The sequence below is a fragment of the Pristiophorus japonicus genome, chromosome 20 (genome assembly GCF_044704955.1).
Source record: "Pristiophorus japonicus isolate sPriJap1 chromosome 20, sPriJap1.hap1, whole genome shotgun sequence".
NCBI lineage: Eukaryota > Metazoa > Chordata > Chondrichthyes > Pristiophoridae > Pristiophorus > Pristiophorus japonicus.
The window spans coordinates 4,662,872-4,679,484 of record NC_091996.1 but is presented as its reverse complement, the minus strand read 5'-3'; the positions used below and the strand labels follow the sequence as shown (position 1 = coordinate 4,679,484).

The following is a 16,613-nucleotide window of genomic DNA, read 5'->3' as shown; positions in this document are numbered from 1 at the left end:
TGGGCCCCAAGCTCTGGAATTCACTCCCTAAACCTCTCCGCATCTCTCTCTCTCTCTCTCTCTCTCTCTCTCTCTCTCTCCTTTTAAGATGCTCCTACCTCTTTGACCAAGCTTTTGGTCCTCTGTCGTAATATCTCCTTATGTGACTTGGTGTCACATTTTGTTTGATAACACTCTTGTGATGTGCCGTGGGACCTCTTGTTATGTTAAAGGAGTTATAGAGTGTCAACTGTGGCTCAGTGGGTTGCACACTTGCCTCTGAGTCAGAAGGTTGTGGGTTCAAGTCCCATTCCAGGGACTTGAGCACAAAAATCTCGGCTGACACTCCAGTGTAGTGCTGAGAGAGCGCTGCACTGTCGGAGGAGCAGTACTGAGGGAGTGCTGCACTGTCGGAGGTGCCGTCTTTCGGATGAGACGGTAAACCGAGGTCCCGGTCTGCTCTCTAGATCGTAAAAGATCCCATGGCACTATTTCAAAGAAGAGCAGGGGAATTATCCCCGGTGTCCTGGGGCCAATATTTATCCCTCAATCAACATAACAAAAACAGATTATATGGTCATTATCCCATTGCTGTTTGTGGGAGCTTGCTGTGCGCAAATTGGCTGCCGTGTTTCCTACATTACAACAGTGACTACACTCCAAAAGTACTCCACTGGCGGTAATGTGCTTTGAGAAGTCCAGCAGTCGTGAAAGGCGCTATATAAATCCAAGTCTTTGTTTATATAGATGCATGTTGTTGTAAATCATGGGGTGAAAAATCTCAGCGCTTAAAGAATATTTTCCTTTTCTCAGAATGCACCAAACAAACAACGCTAGATGTTTAGAGCTGTTGTGGAGGCACGTTTTATCCATATGTCTGCTGACGGTAGCCTTCCTCGTCTCGTATAGTAGGTAGGTTGTGCTTTTTGTATACCAGCAGATCCTCCGAGCTGTTGCTCATGGATGACACACTGTATTATAAGGGGAAGGGTGTTGAACCAAGCGATGGTCAATGTATTATCCTGTAGCTATGGTACAGTGATGTCCCTTTGGCCACAAAGCCTAATTGGTAAATAATCACAGCATTGGGTCATTCAGAGTTCAATTGCTCGGTGATGGAGCCGACTGGGAATTGCGGGATTTCCAGTTACGGGTCGGGTGCCCCCAACATTAAGTGACTGGTTTTCTCACTGTCCTTTATGTTTAAAGATGTGTTTTGCCTCTTTAACAAAGTGTGCAGTCGGGGTACGATAGCATAGTGGTTATGTTACTGGACTAGTAATCTAGAGGCCTGGACTAATGATCTGGAGTCGTGAGTTCAAATCCCACCCTGCTGGTATCAATAATGGTGACCATGAAGCACTTGCCCGAGTGGAACTGTGGAACTGTTGATTCCTTCAGGAGAAAACTGACACATATTTTCTTTTAGTTGCAACATTTGACCATTCTGTTTCCATTAGCGAGAGGGTCGGTAACCAGACGACACGAATTTAAGATAATTGGCTAAAGAACCAGGGTGAAATGAGAATTTTTTTTTAACACCGTGAGTTGTAATCTGGAATGCGCTGCCTGAAAGGGTGGTGAAAGCAGATTCAACAGTAACTTTCAAAGGGCAATTGGATAATTACTTTGAATGGTAAACACTTGCAGGGCTATGGGGAAAGAGTAGGGGAGTGGGATTAAATGGATAGCTCTCAAAGAGCCGGCACAGGCTCGATGAGCTGAATGTTTTCCTCCTGTGCATTAATAATTCGTTCTTTAATCTTGTGTTTGGTTTTGCAGAGTCTATTTGATGTACCATTCTTGGAGCCAGGTGATATACGGAGTTCTAGCAGGTGGGGTAATGGGAGCTGTCTGGTTTATCTTCACGCAAGAGGTATTAACGCCGCTATTCCCCAGGATGGCTTCCTGGTAAGTGCCCTTGACCGTCACGTATTAGAACATAAGAAATAGGAGCAGGAGTAGGCCATTTGGCCCCTCGAGCCTGCTCCGCCATTCAGTGAGATCATGGCTGATCTTCGACCTCAACTCCGCCGCCTTTCTTTTTTTCACTTGTGGTCCAATCAAACCTACAGACACCATGAAGCCCCACCCACTCTTTGTCCCTGTCCAGAGGGCGGAGCATGCTCCGTGAGACTCGGTGTGCCCGAGATAGGTAGAACGGTGTCCTGGGCGGTCACTGACCGGGCCTGGAACCGGCGGCTGGGAAGGCGAGGGTGCAAACACGGGGCCTGCCGGCTCTGATTTGGGGCTAGGAGGCGACTCCGGGTGTTTGTAAAGCGGATAATTTTGAGTGTTTTCTCTCGGGACCTGGGGCCGGCTGCATGCGAACTGTGTGAAGCCCACGCCCACCCAGCTTTATTAACCTGCTCTCTCCGCCCATCTCTCACCCGCTGCCACCCAACCCTGTATGCTCCACTTGCATTGTATTGCATGGAGACAATAGGAAGCTCTTAATTTAAGATGACTTCAGCATAACTGCATGTTCTGCTCCAGTTTTTTTAATGAAATCCTGATTAAATCGGCACATGAGAACAATATTTTTAAAAATCTTCTACACTCCCCCTACAATGTGTTTATTCAGCTCTCCTTTGCAGTGAGTATTTTAATGGGACTTGGTTAGAACCATCCCTGAGGGCCACTAACCTGCAGAAATCCTCCTCCCCCTTACCACAGCTCTCATGGAAAAACACATTGGTTGTTCCAAGGAGCGCGCAGCAGGTTGACAGCGTCTGAGAGAAAAAGCTGGGATAATGTTTTGGTCGTAACTCTTCATTGGAGCTGTCTTCATCGGGGGTTCCTCGCTGCATTTTGAACGAGCATCGGACGGCAAAAATTCAAACACTTTTTTTCTTGTCGCTTTTTCTCTCAATTCAGGCCCGTCTCGGAGTTTTTCCTGATCCGGGACACGAGTCTGATTCCAAACATCCTCTGGTTCGAGTATACGGTCACAAGGTCAGAAGCACGGTAAGATGGTAAATTCTGCTCACTGATCTGGATATAAACTCCTCGTTATTCTTGTGTTCAGCACATGGGGAGATTTTACTATGTTAAAGGTGCTATATAAATGCAAATTGTTATAAAAGAAACCGTCTGTTGCTTAAGATCCTACTTACTGGGAGAGGGGATAGAAACATAGAAACATAGAAAACAGGAGCAGGAGTAGGCCATTCGGCCCTTCGAGCCTGCACCACCATTCACTATGATCGTGGCTGATCATTTTTGCAACTTCAGTACCCCATTCCTGCTTTCTCTCTATACCCCTTGATCCCTCTAGCCATAAGGGTCACATCTAAGTCCCTTTTGAATATATCTAACGAATTGGCCTCAACAACTTTCTGTGGTAGAGAATTCCACAGATTCACAATTCTCTGAGTGAAGAAGTTTCTCCTCATCTCGGTCCTAAATGGCTTACCCCTTATCCTTAGACTATGACCTCTGGTTCTGGACTTCCCCAACATCGTGAACATTCTTCCTACATCTAACCTGTCCAATCCCGTCAGAATTTTATATGTTTCTATGAGATCCCCTATCATTCTTCTAAATTCCAGTGAATATAAGCCTAGTCGATCCAGTCTTTCTTCATATGTCAGTCCTGCCATCCAGAGAATCAGTCTGGTGAGCCTTCGCTGCACTCCCTCAATAGCAAGAACGTCCTTCCTCAGATTAAGAGACCAAAACCTTACACAATATTCAAGGTGTGGCCTCACCAAGGCCCTGTACATCTGCAGTAAGACCTCCCTGCTCCTATACTCAAATCCTCTCGCTATGAAGGCCGCTATGAACGCCTTCACCGCCTGCTGTACCTGTATGCCAACTTTCAATGACTGATGTACCATGACACCCAGGTCTCGTTGCACCTCCCTTTTTCCTAATCTGACACCATCCTGTCTTCCTGTTTTTGCCACCAAAGTCGATAACCTCACATTTATCTGCATTATACTGCATGCATTTGCCCGCTCACCTAACCTGTCCAAGTCATTCTGCAGCCTCTTAGCATCCTCCTCCCAGCTCACACTGCCACCCAGCTTAGTGTCATCTGCAAACTTGGAGATAGTACATTCAATTCCTTCGTCTAAATCATTAATATATATTGTAAATAGCTGGGGCCCCAGCACTGAACCTTGCGGTACCCCACTAGTCACTGCCTGCCATTCTGAAGAGGACCCGTTTATTTCTACTCTTTGCTTCCTGTCTGCCAACCAGTTCTCTATCCACGTCAATACATTACCCCCAATACCATGTGCTTTAATTTTGCACACTAATCTCTTGTATGGGACCTTGTCAAAAGCCTTTTGAAAGTCCAAATACACCACATCCACTGGTTCTCCCTTGTGCATTCTACTAGTTGCATACTCAAAAAATTCTGGAAGAATTGTCAAGCATGATTTCCCTTTCACAAATCCATGCTGACTTGGACCGATCTTGTCACTGCTTTCCAAATGCGCTGCTATTACATCTTTAATAATTGATTCCAACATTTTCCCCACTACCGATATCAGGCTAACAGGTCTACAATTCCCCGTTTTCTCTCACTTTAAAAAGTGGGGTTACATTAGCTACCCTCCAATTCATAGGAACTGATCCAGCATCTATAGAATGTTGTAAAATAACCACCAATGCATCCACTATTTCTAGAGCCACTTCCTTAAGTATTCTGGGATGCAGACTATCAAGCCCTGAGGATTTATCAGCCTTCAGTCCCATCAATTTCCCTAACACAATTTCCTGACTAATAAGGATTTCCTTCAGTTCCTCCTTCTCGCTAGACCCTCGGTCCCCTAGTATTTCCGTAAGGTTATTTGTGTCTTCCTTAGTGAAGACAAAACCAAATAATTTGTTCAGTTAGTCTGCCATTTCTTTGTTCTCCATTATAAATTCACCTGATTCTGACTGCAAGGGACCTACATTAGTCTTCACTAATCTTTTTCTCTTCATATATCTGTAGAAGCTTTTGCAGTCAGTTTTTATGTTCCCTGCAAGCTTACTCTCATACTCTATTTTCCCCCTCCTAATTAAACCCTTTGTCGTCCTCTGCTGAATTCTAAATTTCTCCCAGTCCTCAGGTTAGCTGCTTTTTCTGGCCAATTTATATACCTCTTCCTTGGATTTAACACTATCCCTAATTTCCCTTGTTAGCCACGGTTGAGCCACCTTCCCCGTTTTATTTTTATGCCAGACAGGGATGTTCATCCATGTGATCTTTAAATGTCTGCCATTGCCTATCCACCATCAACCCTTTAAGTATCATTCGCCAGTCTATCCTAGCCAATTCACATCTCATACCATCGAAGTTACCTTTCTTTTTCAGGACTCTAGTTTCTGAATTAACTGTGTCACTCTCCATCTTAATAAAGAATTCTACCATATTATGGTCACTCTTCCCCAAAGGGCCTCGCACAACAAGATTGCTAATTAATCCTCTCTCGTTACACAACACCCAGTCTAGGATGGCCAGCTCTCTAGTTGGTTCCTCGACGTATTGGTCTAGAAAACCATCCCTTGTACACTCCAGGAAATCCTCCTCCACTGTATTGCTACCAGTTTGGTTAGCCCAATCTATATGTAGATTAAAGTCACCCATGATAACTGCTGTACCTTTAGTGCACGCATCCCTAATTTCCTGTTTGATGCCATCCCCAACCTCACTACTACTGTTTGGTGTCTGTACAAAACTCCCACTAGCGTCTTCTACCCTTTGGTGTTCCGCAGCTCTACCCATACAGATTCCACATCATCCAAGCTAATGTCCTTCCTTACTATTGCGTTAATCTCCTCTTTAACCAGCAATGTTACCTCACCTCCTTTTCCTTTCAGTCTATCTTTCCTGAATATTGAATACCCTTGGATGTTGAGTTCCCAGCCTTGGTCACCCTGGAGCCATGTCTCCGTAATCCCAATTACATAATATCCGTTAACAGCTATCTGCGCAGTTAATTCATCCACCTTATTATGAATGCTCCTCGCATTGAGACACAGAGCCTTCAGGTTTTTTTTTAACACTTTGTCTTTTTAGAATTATGTTGTAATGTGGCCCTTTTTGATTTTTGCCTTTGATTTCTCTGCCCTCCACTTTTCCTTATCTCCTTTCTACCTTTTGCTTCTGCCCCCGTTTTACTTCCCTCTGTCTCCCTGCATAGATTCCCATCCCCCTGCCATATTAGTTTAAACCCTCCCCAACAGCACTAGCAAACATTTCCCCTAGGACATTGGTTCCGGTCCTGCCCAGGTGCAGACCGTCCGGTTTGTACTGATCCCACCTCCCCCAGAACCGATTCCAATGTCCCAGGAATTTGAATTCCTCCCTCTTGCTCCACTCCTCAAGCCATGTATTCATCTGAGCTATCCTGCTATTTCTACTCTGACTAGCACGTGGCACTGGTAGCAATCCTGAGATTACTATCTTTTGAGGTCCTACTTTTTAATTTAACTCCTAGCTTCCTAAATTCAGCTTGTAGGACCTCATCATGTTTTTTACCTGTATTGTTGTATCTACATGCACCACGACAACTGACTGTTCACCTTCCCCCTCCAGAATGCCCTGCAGCCGCTCCGAGACATCCTTGACCCTTGCACCAGGGAGGCAACATACCATCTTGGAATCTCAATTGCAGCCGCAGAAATGCCTATCTATTCCCCTTACAATAGAATCCCCTACCACTATAGCTCTCCCACTCTTTCCTGCCCTCCTGTGCAGCAGAGCCACCCATGGTGCCATGAACTTGGTGGCTGCTGCAGCCTTCCCCTGATGAGCCATCTTCCCCAACAGTACCCAAAACTGTATTATCTGTTTCGGAAGTAAATGACCGCAGGGGGACCCCTGCACCTACCTTCCTTCCACTGCTCTGCCTGATGGTCACCCATTCCCTTTTTGCCTGTGTAACCTTTACCTGCGGTGTGACCAACTCACTAAACGTGCTATTCACGACATCCTCAGCATCGCGGATGCTCCAGTGTGAATCTATCTGCAGCTCCAGTGCCGCAATGCGGTCTGTCAGGAGCTGCAGCTGGACACACTTCCTGCACGCATAGTAGTCAGGGACACTGGAAGCGTCCCTGACTTCCTACATAGCACAGGAGGAGCATGACACTGGTCTGGGCTCTCCTGCCATGACTTAACTCTTAAATTAACTTAATTTGACAACAATGCCAAAGGTTACCTACTGATAAGAAAATAAAACGAAAAAGATTAAATACTCACCAATCCACCAGTCAATCACTTATCCGCTTGGCTGTGATGTCACACTTCGATTTCTTATTACTTCTTTGTTTACTCTTGTCCCTGCACTGACTGCCACTCCCGACTGCTGGGCCCCCTTTTATGGGCCTTGCTGCTCCGACTGCCCGAACTCCTGGCCTTTTATAGGCCTCGATCCTCGACCTCCCGCTGCTCCCGACTGCTGGGTGTACACTTTATGGGTTTACACTTTAATCAGCATCATTCAGAAGCCACTTGTATTTTTTGGTTAGCTGGGTGTCTAACGCACACGGAAACTCAGCCCCGCTCTTTAACAATCTCCAAACCATGTGACTGAGGAATCAACACTGCTAGCCCAATTCCGGAGTATACCCACCATCCTCAATTGGACAAAACCCAGATGTCAGCCGTGGCCTCAGAGTCAGAAGGTTGTGGGTTCAAGTCCCACTCCAGGGACTGGAGTACATAATCCAGGCTGATACTTCCACTGTAGTGTTAAGGGAGCGCTGACCTGTTCTCACTGACCTGACCTTCCCACCACTGCCATTGTTCCAAGGCTATCCCATCATGCATTTAGTGTCGTATCCTAGTAACCTCCATTAAACAAACTCATGATTCACAATGTTACTAGAGAGAGAGAGAGAGATCTTGGCTCTGGGACGGGCTCGGATTCAATGAACAGACTACGGTGAACTGTTTGTGACCTTCCCTGATTTTCATCACCCCAACCTGGAATTACCTCCCTAAACCTCTCTAGCCCCCTCTCTCCTCTTTTAAGATGCTCCTTAAAACCTACCCCTTTGACTGTCACCTGTTCTAATATCTACTTGTGTGGCTCAATGTCAAAATGTTGTCTGATTTATGCTCCTGTGAAGCGCTTGGGATGTTTTACTATGTTAAAGGCGCTATATAAATACAATTGCTGTTGTTTTACAGTATCTTTCTACTAGAATTGGCAGGGTTGGGGGGTTGAGAGAAGTAGTATTGTATGCTCCCTCCCATCTGTCTTTCGGATGAGACGTTAAACTGAGGTCCCGTCTGCCCTCTCGGATGGACGCAAAAGATCCCATGGCACTATTTCGAAGAAGAGTAGGGGAGTTATCCCTGGGGCCAATATTTATCCCTCAATCAACATAACAAAAAAACAGATTATCTGGGTTATTATTACATTGCTGTGTGTGGGAGCTTGCCGTGCATAAATTGGCTGCCGCGTTTCCTACATTACAACAGTGACTACACTCCAAAAGTACTTCATTAGCTGTAAAAAGTTTTGAGACATCCGGTGGTCGTGAAAGGCGCTACATAAATCCAAGTCTTTATTTTGCTTTTCCATATTATTTCTTTCCCTCCAAAGATGGTGTTTTCTTTTTTTTTAAAAAACCCCAAAAAACACATTCCCTAGTGTCCTCTGTGTTGTAGCTTTAACAAAATCTGATTGCTGCAGGTTGAATTAAAACTTAAAAAAAAACTTTTGCCTTCACCCTCAGAAACCGGCAACGGAAGCTGGGCACCAAGATGCAGTGAGGATACATCGGTCCCTGTGCTGGGGGGATGGGGCTGTGGTGCAGACCTGGGAGGCGAGGAAGAGAAAACCAACAACAGGAAAAAAAAACACGTCCATTTTTTTTTAATTCATTTTTTTTTGCAGAAGGTCTAAGGCAAGCTGAGCCGTCCGTGGGCAGCCTCAACCCCCCCCCCCCCCCCCCCCCCCCTCAGTGACAGCAGTCAGTGTTGACGCAGCTTGCTGTTAGCTTTCTACTGCATGTTAGAGTCGTGTGGGCGCTGGACTGAAGCAGTTTGAACACAGCGTGCGGACCCACAGTACCGGTGAAATGTGATATTATTGCTTCTGATTAAGGAACTCGTTTTTTTATTTTAGGGAGGGAAGGAAGGGACCCACTTTCACAGTGTAGTGCCATTATCTTTTGCAAAAAAAAATGTGGCATTTTTTAATGTTGCTGATTGAAAAACAAAAAATTGGAGGGGCTGGGAGAGATGTAGTTTGTGAATTGTCGATCGGGTATCTGACATGCTAGGGTTGCTGCTGTAGCTGCCAGATTAAACTATAAGGGATCATGTTGCACTTTAGGAAAATAAATTAGTTTTTTTTTATATATATATATAAGAAAAAACATGATGTTGGTGGAAAAAATGATATTTATTTTTCTCACTAGTTACAGCTCTATCTGTGATGAACTGGGCTCCTTTAAGAACTCGATGGAGCTAAACAGATTTTGGACATTTTCTCCCCAAAATGAAAATGAATTATTGATTCTACATTCTGGCAATAGTGACACTGAACCGAAGGGAAAGAGTCTTGTCGCAGGCTGTTCACCCCCTCCCCACTGCTCTGCGCACCTTTGGTCTGCTCGGGTCCTTTTTGATTTGATCTTTTGTGCAAGTGGCAACCTTTGGACAAACTGACAGTTGTATATTTAGGGGCATGGTCACTCTCTGGGGCCTTGGTTATTGCTAAGCAAGCCTGGGCCTTGTAAGTGCTGAGGGAGTAGAGGAGACTTTTGCGGGGGGGGGGGGGGGGGGGGGGCTAGAGGAGACGGTGTAAGGGGGGAGCCTTGGGTGGACTCGTTTCCATATCCCGCCCAGTACAAACACTGACCTCAAGTCGTGCACCAATCTTGGTGCGGAGGTGTTGGGAGATGGGAGAGTTTGTTCTGGGGTCGAGGTTCAAGTTTGGCTTTTATTCTGAGGTCAGAGTTTAATCCAGTGTATTCTGGCAATGCCTGGACATTCCCACACCGGGTACTGCTCCTGGGTGAATGTGCTCGGTTTCTCTACCTCACGGACACTGCTGGCTTTGTTATTTCACTCGGGATGCATGTGGGCCAAACCAAAATAAAACCACCCAGCTGCACTTTTACCATCTGAATGCTTGGCTGAATTCCCAAAGTAGCCAAGTGAGCTCCTTCTGTTTTTACTTCACAGGAAGTAAGTGTTGATGTGCTTTTAATGAGATGCTCTGGAATAGAATTCCCAGCAATTGATGGTGAATTCTAGCCTCGCTCAGTCCTGGAGCAACGAAGGCACTGACCATCGTTGCCAGCACAGGACACAGACATTAAACCCACTAAGATACCCTCGGAACGTGGCCTCAGAGTTACCACAGGGCATTAAGTTAAACTTTAAGGTTTTGTCTCAATAGCCCAAGAGTAACTAATCTAATAACACATTTGGCTCTCGAATTCTGCTCGTGTCTGAGTGCCTAACATTCGCCTGAAATTCCTTCTGTCGCTATCTTGGCAGAGCCACTAATCCAGTGTGTTAAATTGTGGAGCAGAGGGTTCAGGTGGACCCATTACACGTTGGTACGTTAGTAACCAGGAGGGGCTTTCATTTAGTTGTCAGTTTGGTGGACTGTTACTGCAGTATACAGACAAAATCAGACCAGGTGGCAGGGAATGGTGTGGGGCAGCTGGCTCTATCCCTGGCCCCTCTGATGGAACCCCCCCCCCCTCACACCCTAACTGACTGTGCTGCATTTCCCTGAGCTGGTTGGTCATTAAGATTAACCCAGATTGTGTGACCCAATATTGAAAAGAGCACGTTGGAGATGGGAACCGACTGACCGTATGTGCTACTGTGAGTGATCATTCCCAGTGTAGTGGTAAGCCTCATCCTCATTCGAGGGACTGCCTGAGTGTGATCATTCCCAGAGCACTGTGGGGTGACTGAAATTACGGGCAAATTGCCCGTGAAAGACTTATTTCTGAACATGTGCTTTTTTTTTTTAAAAAGAAAAAAGGTATTTTTCCAAGACAGGCTATTGCCGGTGTGTTTACCAGAAACTGGGTACAATCATGATTTTTATTTTTTAACATTTCGAAACACGATTATGAAACGACGTCTGATTTTTTTTTTTGATTTAAGATTTTGCTTTCTTGTAACAAATTTCTTGTTTTAAATAAATGTTTGGAAATGAAGGTGTCTGAAATTGTAGAAAACCTGTTGGGAGAGGGGAGTTTTATTTTGGCACAGGTCAAAGAGCAATGCTCTGGGTTTTTTTTTCTCGCTCCAAATGCACAGGGGCAGCAGTTGTACTGTGTCCAAGCCCCTGGTTCGGTGTGCTGTTCACCGGTTGCTAGTTAAGGTGGTCGAGCTCGAACTTGCCATAGACCAGATGCCAAGTTTATCACCCCGGTGAGTTTTATTCACAGCAGACGGCTTTGTTTTAAATCTCAAAACTAGTGGGAGTGGGGGGTGGGGGGTAAACTGTCAGCGTTTCCTTTAAGCTGTGAGGCCACTCGGCGCTCTGGAGCTCCTGCACAGGCCACTTGTCAGCTTCAGAGTACGAAAAACCGCACATGCGCAGTCCATTAAAGGGGCCATGCACCCAAAGAAACATTAAAGGGGATATTGGTCACTGTCGGGTTTTGATTGGAACTAGCATGGTTGTTCAGACATAGAGAGGCATCTTGCCCTTTACACAGTATTGTGATGCTCTGTTTTTATACATACAAATATAAATATTTGTATTTTCATTGGTGGTTGCTGATAAGTAAGCTTAAGTATATAGATTTTGCACTACTAAAATCAAAGAAATAATTGTAAAAATAGCTGTCGGGATGGCGAGCTGTTGCTTCTACAAATAAAACCTCCTATTTGCACAGGTGTGATGTGACAAACCGGCTTCATGCTGGATTTCCTTCACGGAAATAATCATTGAGCCAAGGTTTTATTCTCCAGCTGAACATAGTAAGTGCAGGCAACATTAGAGCAATCACAAAAGTTTTAAATACCTCCGCAATCATGTAGGTGTGGGATAGAGTAAGGGTGGTGGCCAATGTTCCCTCTCTTTTTGTTTGTGCGCCATCCCTTTAAATTTGCTGCGTGGCCTGCTGGGTATCTTTCCCAGCAGAACAGCTGGTGAGCGGCCTATGCGGGGTCTCCCGGTGGGTATGTGGCTCAGGGGGAACGCTGCTGGTGACCAGTGCTTTATAGAAAATAACCACTAGTGCCTGCTGTTACTCACTAGTCTTGAGTTACACATTAGTGCTGAGTTATTCGCTGGTGTATTTTCCATAAATCACTGGTCAGTTTTTATACAAAGTGTGTCTATAAATTGTGTTCCCAAGCTCGCTCGCCGAGTTTTATTGCAAAAATATAAGTGTAGAAAAAGGAGAAAAACTGGAATCCGGAACAGAAAGCGCTCGTTAAAACAACATGTATATCAGCATCTGGCATCTAATGGGCGAATCTTTCAGCTTGATGCTGAACCTGCCTTTTCTCCTTTCAGATGCTGTGAGTTTCCAGCGGTTTCTGCACGTAAAGTCTCTTGTTGTGAATATTACGGGAGCGAGACAATACCGGAATCATTATGCTGCTGCTTTATTAACTTTGCAGTATAAGTTGCTGCCACTGGCTAGCTGGCACAGTGCTGTCCCACCTGTACAGTCTGGCTTGTATCCCAGGAAATATCCCTGGTGTTTCTAGGTGTAGGATCAGTATTGTAAACTGATGTTTTGCCACGGCCCCAATCAAAGTGCAGCTATTTTGTTTTCATTTTTTTTAAATCAAATTGTACAGGATAAAGTTTAATTTTAAGGGCAGGCAAACAATTTAATCTTTGGGAGTTCGGCTCAGAGCAAATAATATCCAGGACACTGTTGGGTAGATTTTACGAATTCTGAGCGGTGGAGTGGAACCTTGGCAGCTCCCAGATCGGCGCTTCAAAAGCACGTACGGGGCACCCGTGCCTTTTAACGGGTCGCCCGGCCCATTCCATTTTTTCGAGCATGCGCAGTTACTCCCATTGCAAAGCTGGTGAGCGGCCTGTGTGGGACCTCCAGACCACTGCCTGGCCGTTCAACTTAATGGGAACATTGGTGTGAGCCCCCATCAGATTGAGAGAATTCATAACATTTATCCTGGTCCGATGTGACTAGATTCTTTTTCTTTTTTTTAAAGCTGTGATTCTTCTGGTTGAGTAACTTAACCAGCTCCTCCTCTTGCTGGGTGAGGAACATATTTGCTATCTGTAAATGTTCCTTTGTGTTTTTTTCCCCCCATAAAACCCATGTAAATCTAAAAGTAATTGCTATTCAGGTACACAATGAAGGGCTATTTTGAACAGTGCTTCCTCTCGATGTAGCACGGTTTTTGTAGGTTGGCTTCCTGTATTCTGTTCGTGTGGTGTTCACAATGTGATTGCCTTATATGGTGCACAGTACCTTTCTATGCTGTTTATTGCTATTTGTAAAATTTGTTCAAGTTCCAATGTGTGGGAGACGGGAGTTGGAAAGAAGGCCAGGGCTCGATGCCTCTCTGGTTGTATCATCATTCTCTCTTGTGTCTGAAGACTGTTCAGTGAATGTTCCATGCATTTTTGGGGGTTCCATTGAAGTTTTGGGGGTGTGTGTGTACAGACCCAGGGATGAAGCGGTTAATAGGAGCAACAACATTTTATTTTTTAAATTTCAGAACCAAATCAACTAAAATTTGGAGCTTCGGAAGAACATTGTTTTTGCGCTGACCTTGCAGTATGTGTTTGGGTGTCTGACTATAGCTGGGGGTGGGCGGCTTCACAGTGGGTTGTCTATTTTCAGAAGGTGCTGCCACCATTCTGGGGCCTCGCCCAAACGTTCACTCTATCCTGCGGTGTCAGCTGTGGCTCAGTAGGTAGCCCTCACGCCCGCGTCAGAAGGTCGTGGGCTTAAATCCCCACTCCAAAGACTTGAGCACAGAATCCAGGCCGACGCTCCCAGTGCAGTTCTGAGGGAGTGCCACACTGTCGGTGGAGCAGTACTGAGGGGGTGCTGCACTTTCGGAGGGGTAGTCTTTTGGATGAGACATTAAACCGAGGCTTCGCCTGTCTTCTGAAGTACTTTATTGGCTGTAAAATGCTTTTGGGACATCCTGAGATCGTGAAAGGCGCAAGTCTTTATTTCTTTTATGTGCGTGGCTTGAAGGCCAATGTCAAGTGGCGAGCCTCACGTGTCATCCATACGCATATTTTCCGACAACGGATACAACCGAGACTATCCTGGTCGATGTACCAGAGTCAGGCGGTGCCTGTCTGTATTGAGTTACAAGAGTGGTTTCCCCTCGCTCTAACAAGCCGAGAAGTATCTGCCATTTCTGTGTGTCAGCAGTGACCGGTAATTTGCCCAACCTGAGTCTGTACCACATAACTTGAAACTTCAATGCCTGTTCTGTCTCACACTTCAGACGTTTGAGGTTACTGACTTTTTTTTAAATGCGTAAGCTTTGAAACAAAAATAGATTTCAGCGGTTTGACCACACAATCAAAATTGTAGCAAGCAAATGCATTTTCCATTTCAGCACTGCATGCGCCAGTGCTTTTGGCAAGAAGCCTCTGATGTGGAACATGATGGCATGTCCCACCTGCACCTACATGAGTCGGGCTCGTGTCTGCACCAAGGTGGGGTACGTGTCTCTACCTGCACGCGAATCTCAAGTCAACCGGCCCCCCTCTAACAGATCGTGAACAATCAGATCAATGGATTGGGTGTGCAAGCCAAATAGTTCAGGCCAAAAGCCCATTGATTGATTAATCTTTTAAATTAAAGGAGATTCTCCACTACCAGGGTAGGATCAGCACAAGGAAAGGCAGCCCAGCATTGCAGTGGCTTCACATGGAAACTGACTGGTGTCGCTATCATTTACATGATCGCATTGAGTGTTTTTGCTGCTGCAGAATATATCACTCCATTCCCAGCCCCCTTCTACTCAGGAAGCGGGTGTATGTATCATTCCGTTCCCCACCTCTTCCCGTTTAGAAGACAGGGGTGTATGTATCATTCCGTTCCCCACCCCTTCCCGTTTAGAAGACAGGTGCTTGTATCATTCCATTCCTCGGCCTCTTAGGAGGAGATGGCGGCTGTTTATTTTGACCATCAGTTAGCTGCACGGTTTGGGCCTAAATTCACTTGACCATTGTGGGGAAAGAATATTTATTAAGTGGATGCTGATAATTTCTTTCCCACCCGATTTGCCTCGACCTGAAGGAGTGGCAGAGACTGAGTAAATGCTGTATCTGCAACACCCGAAGGAAGTCTAATTTGTGCCAACAATGCTCCAATTAAAAGGGAACTGGGTGACATAGTTACTTGGAATCATAAAATTTTACAGAATAGGAGGCCGCCCATTGGGCCACCGTGCCTGTGCAGCTCTTTGAAAGAGCTGTCCAATTAGTCCCACATCCACCACTCTTTCCTCATAGCCCTGAAAATGTTCAAGTATTTACCCAATTGCCGTTGGAAAGTTACTATCGGATCTGCTTCTACCGCCCTTTCATGCAGTGCATTCCAGATCATCGTAACGTACAAAAATTTAGCATCTCCACCTCCCCCCCCCCCCCCCCCCCTGTTCTTTTGCCAATTACCTTAAATCTGTCCTCTGGTTACCAACCCTCCTACCACTGGAAAGTTTCTCCCTAGCTACTCTCATCAAAACCCCTCACAATTTTGAACACCTCTATTAAATTTCCCCTTAACCTTCTCTGCTTTAAGGAGAACAACCCCAGCTTCTCCAGTCTCTCCATATAACTGAAGTCTCTCATCCCTGGTACCATTCCAGTAAATCTCTGAACCCTAAACTCCAAAAGACCATCTTTTCTGAGAAGGGTGTTTGAATCCAGCCTGCTACAGTGAATGTGTGTGGAGGTCTAAACCCATTCTACCCCAAATTCAGCTCGAAATAGATAAATTTCACTTCAAGCCAGAAGGTTTTGCTGGTGTGGGAAATGGGAATGGCAGACTGGGGCAGTTTGGAGCAAGGCACATTGTTGGGGCAATGTAAAAGGGTCTTTGTTTTGCTTCCCGAGGATGCCGTTACCTCATCCAAGAGTGCTTGACACCGAGTTGGGCGTCAAAAGCAGAAAATTGTTCCAGTTTTAAACTTCAACATTGGTAGCTAACATGGATCAGGTATCCAAATTGCTTTTTATTTATTTAATAAATCAATCTGCTTGAAACCTTTCCACCAGAGGGGAATTGGGCCCATTTTACTATCAGTTCCTCCCCCTGTGCCTCTGGGGCAAGAGCAAGCTGCTGTCTATTTTGGAAATTTGGTGGTTTTAAACTATATGTAAAGCTGGCTGAATAAGTTTCTGTAAGGAATTAACTTAAAGGAAATGTGCATCAATTAATGTTTTAATTGTATTTTACTGGAAATATAATGCTTGCCTGTTGTACTGTTTCCTTTGCTGTGGTCTTTGCCTGTTTCTCAATCCGTGATCGAAGGTAGGCGATGGGGGAGATTGTGGAGTGAGCCAGTGCACCACTAGGATAAGAATTAGGAGCAGAAGTGGGCCATAAGGCCCCTTGAACCTGCTCCGCTATTCAATAAGATCATGGCTGATCCGATCTTGGCCTCAACTCCACTTTCCTGCCCGTTCCCCATAACCCTTCACTCCCCTGTAGTTCAAGAATCGGTATGATGCTGATGATACGAAAACAAA

At 45.5% G+C, this 16,613-nt stretch overlaps 1 protein-coding gene across 1 annotated transcript in view; it reads left to right on the top strand.

Moving 5' to 3' along the window:
• Window positions 1–9,687, top strand: part of dolpp1 (dolichyldiphosphatase 1) — a 29,544-nt gene extending 19,857 nt beyond the window's left edge. The window contains exons 5-8 of the mRNA XM_070863662.1: window positions 793–891; window positions 1,762–1,890; window positions 2,857–2,946; window positions 8,665–9,687. Coding sequence (XP_070719763.1) covers window positions 793–891; window positions 1,762–1,890; window positions 2,857–2,946; window positions 8,665–8,701 — 355 coding nt within the window. The 3' untranslated portion in view covers window positions 8,702–9,687. The remainder of the gene's footprint in view (window positions 1–792; window positions 892–1,761; window positions 1,891–2,856; window positions 2,947–8,664) is intronic.
• The last annotated feature ends 6,926 nt before the right edge of the window (window positions 9,688–16,613 follow it).